The following is a 12,045-nucleotide window of genomic DNA, read 5'->3' on the forward strand; positions in this document are numbered from 1 at the left end:
TACGTGACTTTACCAAAAGAACCAAGAAGATATTTTAACTAAATTTATTTTACCAGGTAAGGGCCATTGAGCTGTACAGATCTTTTTCAGAAGCGACCTGGTAATAAATGAGAGCTCAGTGAAGTAGCTTATCACGTAGAAGTTTACTCTAAACGCGTGATGCTGATTCTAAATGTGGAGGAGAGAGAGAGAGAGACGCAGACAAATATACAGCAACAGCAGGCGTCATGGTCGGGATCGAACCCACGATCTCCTGTATACCAGGCGAGGAAGTTAACATCTCATAGCCACCGTGGATAGACACATCGTCATAATAACCGTTCATTACGTCGAATCAGAATGTTTATACTGCAGGAGGAATCCGATGAGCTGCAAAGCTCTTTTTTTACAGATGTCCAGAAGGAGCGGGCAAAAACGTTACAACAAACACGACAAAATCACGACAGTCGTGCAAAGTACAAGAAAGGTAAACAAATGACCCAAACACAAACAACACTCTCCTCTCTGGATCTTTCGGTAAAGGCACGTAGGTAGAAAATTTAAATAAAACTAAAAATAATATAAATCTTAATTTAAAGCTTTCGTGACTGCAGGGATTCATATTCTTGGTTCTTTTGGTAAAGTTACGTAGAAGGGAAATAATAAAATAATATTTATATAAAACAATAAAAATTCTCACGACGTTTCGACTGCAACACAAGCAATCATCATCAGGCGTGAAATCCACAGAAAGAAAATGTTCACACCTGATGATGATTGCTTGTGTTGCAGTCGAAACGTCGTGAGAATTTGTATTGTTTTATATTAATATTATTTTATTATTTCCCTTCTACGTGACTTTACCGAAAGAACCAAGAATATGATAAAAAATCACGACGTTTCGATCGCAACACAAGCGGTCGTCCTCAGGCGGAAAAATTAGTCCAACAGTGGAGCTGCTGAACCAGAGAGAGAGCTGTAACACTACAACACCAAACCATCCCCATCGTACCAAGCACAGCCCACTGAAGTGTTAACTTCTGTTTCAGCAGCGACCTGGCCACAAACGATGGCTCAACAAAGTGGTCTTATCATTTGGACATTTATAACATCAAACTAATCTAAAGAATCTCAATGCATGGACATGGGCTTTGATGTGTGTGTGTGTGGGATACATCATGGCGAGCAGCGACGATTACCGACGGACAGGCCTGGTGAAGGAATGGCAGCTAAACGAGTGATCGATTTTGACATCGATCTATAGTAAAACAAATAATGTTATGACGGCCGTCTTTGTCTCCCAAGCGCTGCTGTTTACACACCGCACCATGTAATTATTTAATGCTGAGTCGACCTAGGGGATGCCCGGGACTCGTTCTGATATCACTCACCGCTGTTAGCCGCGCCTAGGACTCGACATAAAATCGCCTGGTTCACAGCGCAATGGGCTAACCACTACGCCACCTCTCCCCACATACAAAGACACCGGAGCCCCAACCACAAACTCCGCTCAACCCCGAGTCCCACTCAACTCCGTATTTCACTCAACCCCGAGTTCCACTCAACTCAGGTGAGTTCCACTCAACCCCGACTTCCACTCAACTCAGTGTTCCACTCAACCCCGAGTTACACTCAACCCCGAGTTCCACTCAACCTCGAGTCCCACTCAACTCCGTATTTCACTCAACCCCGAGTTCCACTCAACTCAGGTGAGTTCCACTCAACCCCGACTTCCACTCAACTCAGTGTTCCACTCAACCCCGAGTTCCACTCAACCCCGACTTCAACTCAACTCCGTATTTCACTCAACCCCGAGTTACACTCAACTCAGTTGAGTCCCACTCAACTCCGTATTTCACTCAACCCCGAGTTCCACTCAACCCCGAGTCCCACTCAACTCAGTGTTCCACTCAACCTCGAGTTCCACCCAACCCAACGTCTTATTAACACGCGAATCTTGCCGCGCGACCTCGACCCCGTCACGCCTCCCCCGCTCTCCCCCGCAGGTGCGTCTCACCTGGAGCCGTCGCGGGGTCGCGGAGCGGAGGAAGGAGCCTCTCGAGGGAGGGAGGAGGGGGGTGAGAGGGAGTGGGGGAGGGAGGGATCTATGGATGGTGGGGGTGGTGGAGGGGGTAGCGAGTAGTGGGTGATGAGGGGAGGGGCTGGGGGAGGGAGCGGCAGGAGTGGGGGTGACATCACCCCCCCCCCTACCACTCGCGTCCCCGCTGGCCGCTCTATAAAAGCGCGCGCATCGCCACGGTCCTTCAGAAGCAGCGCCTCTCCTCGATTCTCTCCGACTCCTCCGACTCCTCATCGAGTCCGCGAAGTCTTCGTGTAGCTCCCTCCACCACCACCACCACCGTCTCCACAGTGCACCGAGAAACTCTCTCGCGTCTTTAACATTCTCGAGTCTCCGCGTCTCTTCGGATCACTGAAGTTCTCCTCCGCCGCCGCGAGTCACCGACGAGTCCCGCCATGCATCCCTCGCCTCGTCTCTCCGTCGTCTGGGCCACTGCCGCCGCGGTGCTCCTCGCAGTCGTGACGCTCGGGCCGGTGGCGGCCGCGCCGCCCCGGGACGCGAGACACGCGCTCCAGGTAGGCGAGAGCCACGGGTCAAGGGCACGGGGGACACCGCACGTGGACGGCACTGGGTCGGGGGGGGGGGGGGGGCAACGGGTTCATGTGCGAGACACGGAACACGAGGTTTGATGGGAACACGCGGGGAGACGTGGGGCGGCTAGCCGGGAGACGCGGGGAGAGAGAAACGGAGAGAAACGGAGAGTTACGGGGGGACAGGTAACACGGAGGGAGACGTGGAGCGGCACGGGGAGACTCCAGGACACACAGCGGCACGCGGGGAGACGCGGGGAGACACGGGGGACACGACACACGCGGCGAAACGACGGCGTGGGACACAAGAAGACACGGGGACCCAGGACACGCAGGAGGACACACGAGGGCACACGAGGACACACGAGGGCACGGGGAGACGCGGAGACGCGAGGAAAAGGCCACTGCACACACTGATCCGCCAATCCTCGCCGCACGATCACTCTCGGGCACTGCCTCACCTGTCGGGGTGGGTCGGAGCGGGGGGTGGGGCGCGCACACCTGTCGGTGACCCTCCCTCCGCCCCGGCACCTGCGCGTCGCGGGGTGGGTGGGGGTGGGGGTTTGGGGGGGAGGGGGGAGCCGTGGGTTCTAACGGCGCTGAGCCGCTGGGATCAAACTCTGGTGCCACCAGTTGAGCGGCGCCTTCGCCAGGAGGGAGTCGCAGCAGCGGCGAGTTCGCTCCGTGACTCGTCCCGACACTCGCGCTAAATAAACCCCGACAGTCGCCCCAACGCCAACGCCGTCCCGAAGACCAAACCCAAACAGCAGCATAAGAGCTGCCACTGACGCTTCGAGCACCCGAGTTCCCCCACTCGCCGTGAGAATGAATAGACTCTAACCAAACCCTCCCCTACTCTCCTTCATCTCCTGATCTTCCGCTCCCCCTCCTCCTCCTCACCGCTACCTCTTCCTCTCCATTCTTCCTCCATCCTTCCCCTCACATCCTCCTATGCCTCCCCTCTATCGCCACCTCCTTCTCCTCTTCCCTCCTCCTCGTCCCCATCTCTCTCTCTGCCCCGCGCAGGTGCTCAGCGAGATCCTGGACGGAGACTCCTCCGCGGGAGCCGATGGAGGCGCGGCCTCCTCCTCCTCTCTCGGCGGCGATCTTGGCGACACGGACGAGGAGCTGGGAGATCTCGTGGGGGGCCTGGTCAGTGAGCTGGGGGGCACGGGGGCAGGGCTGCCCCCACCGCGGGCGTCGCGGGACCTGGCGGGCGGGGAGCTGGAGCCCGTGTCGAGCGGCGTGTGGCTGCGTCTCTTCAACGACTTCGTGAGCAACCAACGGCGCTTCAAGGGCCGCACGAAGAAGGGGCCCGGCAAGGGCTGCTTCGGCGGAAAGCTCGACCGCATCGGGGCCCTCAGCGGCCTCGGCTGCTAGAGCCGCGACTCGAACCACCACCCCCCTCGCCCCGCAACCTCCGCCAAGTCGCCCGACGGTGAGATGAGAGCGGGGACGGGGCGCGCGCCGGGGAAGGAAGGGGGAGGACGGGGCACTGGGGTATAGGGCGGGGGGGGGGGGTGAGAGGGGCGATGGGGAGGATGGGGCAGTGAGCTGAGAGGGGTGATGGCGAGGGGGATAGGGCAGTGGGATATGGGGGGGGGGGGGGGGGTGAGAGGGGTGATGGGGAGGGGGATAGGGCAGTGGGATATGGGGGGGTGAGAGGGTGATGGGAAGGATGGGGCCGTGAGGTGGACAGTGATCAGAAAAGCCATTGTCTTTGATGTGTCGGCGTGTGTGCTGAATATGGGTGTGTGATGTTTGTGTGTGTATATGTATATACAGTACATGTATGTGTACATACAGTATATGTATTTGGGGAGCGGTGACGCAGTGGTTAGCATGATGACCCGAGGAACCCACAGACTTCAATTCGAACCGGTCCTGGGCCTCCCATGGGTCGACCGAGTAGGTTGACGGTTCTGATTCTGGTGCGGTGTGTTGACATCAGCATTGGGGAGACAAATGCGGCTGGGCCTGGTGCTGGCCACCTACCCCCTCGACTGTAGTGCCGCACTTAATAGGTTCTCGCGAACAGCACTTGTCCCAACATTCCCTGTCGGCTACACGGGTGATATGTGTCTCTATATTATGGGAAGCATCGGCCGCAGTGGCTTGCGCAATGCCCTACGAACCCAAGTTCGATTCCCGACCACGGCTCACGTCAGTGGCGAGTTATAGTTGAATCGGCGCTGGGCCTCCCTCTGGTCGACTCAGCCTTAAATGAATGCCTCGTGCGGTCTTTAAACAACAGCGCTGGGAAGACAAAGGCGTCTGAGCGTGGTGCTGGCAACGCCATCCTTCATGCGCTATTCCGGCCTTCATAGGTGCTCGCTAACAGCACTTGCCCCAACAGTCTTCGCGTGTATAATGGGGATCTTTGTAGATTGTATATTCTGTCACTACGTACGCTGATGTGTAGGTGTACACTATGTAATCGTGTTTGTGTGTGTGCACCTGTGTGAGCTTATTATACCTGTGTGGTGTATAGATGTGGATGTACGCATAGGTGATGATATCTTAGCCGATTGCGGCCTTCTCCTAGGCTGGCTCAGCCTTAAATGAGTACCTGGTGCCGTGTGTAAATATTTGGAGACAAAGGCGGCCGGGCATGGTGCTGGTTACACCACGCCCCTCGTGTGCCGTGCCCGACCTCAGCAGATGTTCGCTAGCGGCACTTGCCCCAACAGTTTGTTTGTCAATATGGGGCACCTTTGTTTGTGTTGTTATACTCCGTGACCTGACCTTGACCTCGACCTTGACCTCGCTGCCCTCTTCCTCTCACCTCCCAGGTTCACGGCTCGGACCGCAACTCGAGTCACATGACCAAGCCGCCTCCCGCAACTCCGCGACACCTGGCCCCGCCCCCTCGCTCACCTGGCCCCGCCCCCTCGCTCACCTGGCCCCGCCCCCTCGCTCACCTGGCCCCGCCCCCTCGCTCACCTGGCCCAACAACCCTCGCTCACCTGGCCCCGCCCCCTCGCTCACCTGGCCCCGCCCCCTCGCTCACCTGGCCCCGCCCCCTCGCTCACCTGGCCCCGCCCCCTCGCGTTTACATGCGTCGCCCGGCGTGTACAGTGCTCAGATGTATTTATTTGCTGTATTTATATTTGGTTGTTGAGTTGTTTCTCCTGCGCCCCGTGTCGAGTCTTATTTATATGATTGTGTATATAGACGCCCCCGTGCAGTAGGCAACCCGTACGCACCGCTACGCTGTGTTCCGTAGGACGTATCTTAAATAAAGTCTCCTGTACTGCTGCTGATGATGATCATGAGTGAGACTCGGTCTGTTCGCTGATTGCACACGTGCATACACACACACAGCCACAGGTGCACACACACACACAGCCACACGTGCACACAGTCACACGTGCATACACACACACAGCCACACGTGCACACAGTCACACGTGCATACACACACACAGCCCCACGTGCGCGCACACACACAGTCACACGTACACACACACAACAACATTCGCCACTAAGTGGCGGTGACGTCACCACGACGCTCGTGCCAGGCCATGTGCACGTTGAGGCCACGTGAAGTGTCGAACGCCCGCCGGCAGGAGGTGCCACGGGTCGATTGAGATGAGTGGCTGATGCACCACCTGTGCCCCCTACTCTGTCAACTTGCTGTGCTTTAACCATCCGGCGCTCCGCTCGTTGTTGTGAGCGTCGCTCCTCCACCCTCCGTTGTTGTTGGAGGGCGACTGCCTCCAACTGCCCAGTAGCGTCCTTCACGAGCCTCCTCCACAGAGGCCGATCTTGACACCGCTGGTACCAGTCATCGGCAAGTCCACTCAGCTCCACGTCCTCCTGTACCACATAACTCCATCTCTTCTTTAGCCCGTTTAGCCCCCTCGATCCGGCCAAACAAACACTGTTTAGGCATGCGGTGGCTGGGCATGCGGGCTACATGGCCCAGCCAACACACACAGTCACACGCACACACACACGAGCGTTGTTGAACCGGTAGCCGTTTTCAAAATCGATTACCGGTATTCGACTTTCAGAACCGGTTTATCGATTTTGCAATTGGATTTTGGTAAAACCTAAAACTTGTTTTACCCGTGGAACACCATGGGAAGGGGATTAGAGTCAAGGTCATTGTGTGTGTGGGGGGGGGGGGGGGGCAGACGGGGAAAGGTGAAAGGGAAGGAGGGAGTTCGGGGCGGGAGTCCCCGAGACGGACAAAGAGGAGGAGGGGAGGGGGGGTACGGCTCAAGATGGGGAGCGGGGAGAGAGGAGCGCTGGGGCCGGGAGGGGAGGAGGTGAAGGGGGGGGGGGGGAGAGGAGGAGGTGAAGGGGGGGGGGGGAGGAGGTGAAGGGGGGGGGGGGGAAGAGGAGGAGGGGGGGAAGGACCGAGCCGAGATGACGAGGATGATGATGAGAGAGGGAAGACAAGAGAGACGGAAGGAGCGTCTGTTCTCACAGTGGGCGGCGCGGAAGGTTCAGGGGTTCAGAGGGGGGGGGGGGGGGGTGACCACACAGAAGTCACGTGATCCACGGCAGGCTTGAGCTGAGCTCGATAGACCCTTCACTGGTCGGCAAATCACCACGTGGCACATTTGCATATATTTCTCATTTAAAGCTTAAGGGGCCGTCCATAAATGACGTCACGCACCAAGGGGGGGGGGGAGGTCAGAAATTTGTGACGATGTGTGACGAGGAGGGAGGGTGGGTTGAGAAATGTGACGTCACATCAAAAAGCAACTTTAAATAAATATAGACGACACGTTCTACTTCATTAAATAGACTTTTTAATAAATGTTTTCTCCTACAACATCAGAGTGCAGCGCCACATTAAATACGCACTACGATGACAATAGTTTAAAGAGATTGAAAGCATGTTTACATTTTTTTTGGGAGGGGGGGCAGAGCTTTGTGACGTCATATTTGAGGGGGGGGGGTCTGACTTTTTGTGGCGCCGTGTGACGAGGGGGGGGGGGGGTCAAAAATCATTCAAATCGTCCGTGTGACGTTATTTATGGACGGCCCCAAAGGCGCATCCGATCCCCCGCCACAGCTGGCGACAGAGCCTGTATTTGGCCTACACTTCCACGCGCCGTGAGATGAAATCGAACCGGTATTCCCTGGATTGAAAGTTCGGTGCGCTGCTAACAACGACACCACACATGCACCTAAACTATGATTACAAATACATATAAAGATCCCCCGCATAGCCTTAACACATTTTGAGTGCAAGTGCTCTTCGCCAGCAATCGATGAAGGCCGGCAAGGCGCACCACGCCCGGCCGCCTTTGTCTCTCCCAGCCTTCACTGGAACCAGACGTTCCAGTGAAGGCCGGGTCGACAAGGGGGCGCCCAGGACCGGTTCAAATATCACTCACGTGACACAAACACAAAAGTACACACGAAACTTCAAAGACAAAGATGCTCCATGCAGCCTTAACAGGCTGCACGGGGCGAGTGCTGTTAGCTAGCACCGATGAAGGCCCGGCACAGCACACGAGGGGGTGGGTGGACATCACCACGCCCGGCTGCCTTTGTCTCCCCAGTGGCCATGTTTACACATCACGCGAGGTACTCATTTTCGGCTGAGTCGACCTAAGGGATACCCTGAACCGATTCAGATAATCGTCGACTTGTGTTGTCCGTCCGCGGGAATCGAACTCGGGTGGCCGGTTTCGTAGCGCATAGCGCTAACCGTTGGCACTAACTCCATACAAAAGTCCCCCGTATAGTCTTAACAGGCCGTTGGGGCAAGTGCTGTTAGCGAGCGCCTATGAAGGCCGGCACGGCACACGAGGGGTGGGTGGCGAGCAGCACCACTCACGCAAGAACGCCGACAACAATGACACGGCACGAATGGACCCCCCACAGTCCATGGGCGCGTGCGAGAGGGTGGCGATCATCGAAACAGGACCGTGCCCGGCCGCCTTTGTCTCCCCAATGATAACGTTTATACACCGCACCAGGTACCTCATTTAAGGCTGAGTCGACCTGGGGGAGGGCCCCCGACCGAGCCAGATTTTCGTAACCGATGTTGAGTCTAACGCCGGTCGGCCGGGTTCGGAGCAGTTCGCTAACCACTGCACCACCGCTCCCCAATCTGACACACACACACAGATACAGACACATAGACACAGACATAGCCAAACAACCCCCATGACCGACACAACGTGGGAAGGGATGCCTTCATCCATCAGTGGATTGGCCAAGGGCTGTAAACTCGTATCAATGTAAGTATCACTACGACTACTACCATGGCTGCACGGAGAGTGATTAATTTCACTCATCGACAGGGCAGGGTGAGGTTAGGGGCTCTGGGTTGTGTGTGGGGTTAAGGGATACGAAAGGCCTCCCCCGATGGGCCACTGTGCACCCCCTCCCCCCCACCATACCCCCCCCCCCTTGCCCCCTTCGCCAACCTTGCGCTGATCAGAGTGGTGAAGTATGGTCAAACAACCCCCCTGCGAACGACCCACACCGCTGTGGGAAGAAGCCCTCCACGGCTGGACTGAGTCAGAGGTGAAGGCGCAGCCCCGCAAGTGCCGGCTCACGCCACTGCCGGCGGTAGAGGGCTCAGCTGGAGGGCGGCTCTCCACCGGCGTTCTTCACTGCGAGGCCCCGCGGGCCTCTGGCGGCCCCTGGCGGCCTTTAGTGCGGCCCCTGGCGTGCAAGGCCCTCCGACAATACACAAACCACAACCCCATCATCATCATCGTCGTCATCGTGCTGCTGTCACCCCCCCCCCCCCCCCCCCCACAATAGTTTCAAACGTGTGGCGGTCCTCACACTGATGATGTCTTGTCGGCGAAAGTGGCCCCCCTTGGAATCTGAATAAAGGGCAAGGGTCGGGTCAGTGGTAGAGTTATAGGTAACCACGAGCCACTAACCGTGGCCCGTAAGCCCGGACCCAATACACCCGATCCCGTGAGACCCCCTTTCCGCAGGGGCTACCAATCCCGGAGCGCGTCTCAACCCAACCCACACTCACTCACACGTGGACCTGCAGCGCCCCCTGGCGGAATGGGTCCCACAAGACCAAGACAGATCTCGGTGAGGGAGCCGTGTTGTGTTCACGTGTGAAGGGTCAGTGGTCCCTCCCGATCCATGCTCCTCTCGCTCCTCCTCCCTCTCCTTCCTCCTCCCTCTCCCTGCCCCTCCTTGCTCCTCTCCCTGCTCCTCCCTCTCTGGCGCCACCGCGCGGTGCTCCCACCAGCTCTGCTGTAAACGCGCTCTCGACACTACGATGCTCAAGTTGGTGATGATGACAATAAATGATGATACTTATGATGATGATGGCGGTGATGATGATTTGTATTCCGCTTGTGTTTCGCAGTAAAGCTTCACGGAGTCTCAACTCTCCTTCAAGAGGGCCCTGCCGAGTTGCCGCAGTAGGGGGCGATGCTGCTGCAACTGCTGCGCCTGCTGCGCCTGCTGCGCCTGCTGTGTGATCGCAATGGAAGACTTCGCAGGAGTTTTCTCAGCATTGGGATGCGGTTTGGCCAAGTGATGACGTTGTACACGGTTCTATTTAGCCATGGGAGGAAATCGGAGAATCCGCATTGAACCCGTGCAGAACGGAGGGAGAGCATACAAACCCCAAACACAACACACTCGTGCATGCACTCTCACTCACTCTCTCACACTCGTGCACGCACACGCTCGCACACTCACAGTCGCGCACTCTCTTGCGCACTCTCACACGCACACGCTCTCTCACACTCTCTCACAGAACAGGTCGAGAGCAAACTTCACAGAGAGCGGCGTCCGAGTCGGGAATCGAACCCAGGTGCTCGTTACCGTGCGGTGCGAGTGTCACCACTGCGCTGCCACCGCCCTGGCGATTATGTTTTTGGTTTATGATGATGATCATCCTCGTCATGATGGTGATGGTGGTGATGATGATGGTGATGATGATGGTGATGATGATGGTGATGATCATCCTCGTCATGATGGTGATGGTGGTGATGATGATGGTGATGATCATCCTTGTCATGATGGTGATGATCATCCTCGTCATGATGATGATGATGGTGGTGATGATGATCATCCTTGTCATGATGGTGATGGTGATGATAAGCGTAGTGATGATGGTGATGATGATCATCCTCGTCATGATAGTGATGATGATGGTGGTGATGATGGTGATGATGGTGGTGATGATGATGGTGATGATGATGGTGATGCTGCTGCTGCTGATGGCGATGATCGCCAAACTCCACTCTGACGGCGGCGCTCGCGTCACGCGCCCCGGCGGTGAGGAAGGGGCGCCAGAAGAATAGGGGGGGGCGAGGGTGAGGGGGCGGGAGTGGCGGGCTGTGTCGGGGGGGGGGGGCTCAAGTTGTGGGGGGGAATGGGGGGGGCATGGGGGGGGGGGCACGGGGAGGGAACAGCGCCTCTTTGTGCCCCGGGTAACTCGACCCGCGCGCGGTGATGTAATGCTGAGCGCGAGACCCCCAGCAGAGGCCGGGCACGCGCATCGCGCACGCGCGCGCGCGGAGGGAGACGAGGGAGGGGCAGTGCAGAGGGTGCTCGCGGGGAGGGAAGAGAGAAACTCGGGCCGAGAGGACGTCTGAGATATCTGGGACATCTCCAGAGGACGCCTGAGACATCTGGGACATCTCCAGGGAACGTCTGAGACGCACCTTCACGTGCAATCCGGAGTATGACAAATGTGCTTTTCTGTTTGCATGCGAGTACAATTATCATCCAAAAGCCGGCATGAACAAAATACATATATATACAACTTTACATTTTTAACGAGTGTGGTCGTCCATGCAAATTACATCTCACAATTGCTGTGGAACCACAGGCGCGAGTTGGAATGATTGTGCTAGGCGGTGAGCCGGCTTTACCAACAGCTGCACGCTCTGCAGTTCTCTTTCTCTATATATGAAGATGTATTCAGCCAAAAGGTGAGCGATCATTACACACGTGGGAGGAAACCCGGAGCGCCAGGAGAAAACCCCACGCATGCGAGGGGACAACACGCGCGCCTCCGCTTAGCACGGTCGGCTACGTACGGTACGAAAGAAGTTCAACATGCACTCAACTCGAGCCCACACAGAAGGGGCAGATGATATCAGTCCACAGTTATGCCGTAACTGCATTCTGCCGACAAGACCGGGCACATGGCGGTGGCAACCTCTTCGATGCCCACGGGAAAGGAAGTTTCACAACATTTGTACTTTGTGCTGTGACCCACCAACCCTCGCTGCTGCCTCCACAGTGTTGGATTATTGTCGGCCACGTGCAGCAGCGTAGCCACCACTGCCACCACCACCACTACCACCACCACTACCACCACCACTACCACCACCACCACCACTCCCACCACCACCACTGCCACCACCACCACTACCACTACCAGGTGACACAAATTACTTCACGACAAATTCCGCCCCCGTCACCCCAACCCACCCCCCGTCAGATCCCCCAGACGCCTTCCGTGGATCGGGGGCCCCTGCACCTGGAAGAGTGGGG

At 57.0% G+C, this 12,045-nt stretch overlaps 1 protein-coding gene across 1 annotated transcript; it reads left to right on the forward strand.

Annotated features, from left to right (window-relative positions):
• The first annotated feature begins 2,035 nt into the window (after positions 1-2,035).
• Positions 2,036-5,856, forward strand: NPPC (natriuretic peptide C). The gene is made up of 3 exons (XM_061565988.1): positions 2,036-2,574; positions 3,616-4,027; positions 5,382-5,856. Exons 1-2 carry the CDS (start codon positions 2,455-2,457, stop codon positions 3,967-3,969), a joined length of 474 nt encoding a protein of 157 aa, XP_061421972.1. The 5' UTR covers positions 2,036-2,454; the 3' UTR covers positions 3,970-4,027; positions 5,382-5,856.
• Positions 5,857-12,045: the final 6,189 nt, after the last annotated feature.

Source organism: Lethenteron reissneri, chromosome 36 (assembly GCF_015708825.2).
Source record: "Lethenteron reissneri isolate LAM-NWPU_2019-01 chromosome 36, ASM1570882v1, whole genome shotgun sequence".
NCBI lineage: Eukaryota > Metazoa > Chordata > Hyperoartia > Petromyzontiformes > Petromyzontidae > Lethenteron > Lethenteron reissneri.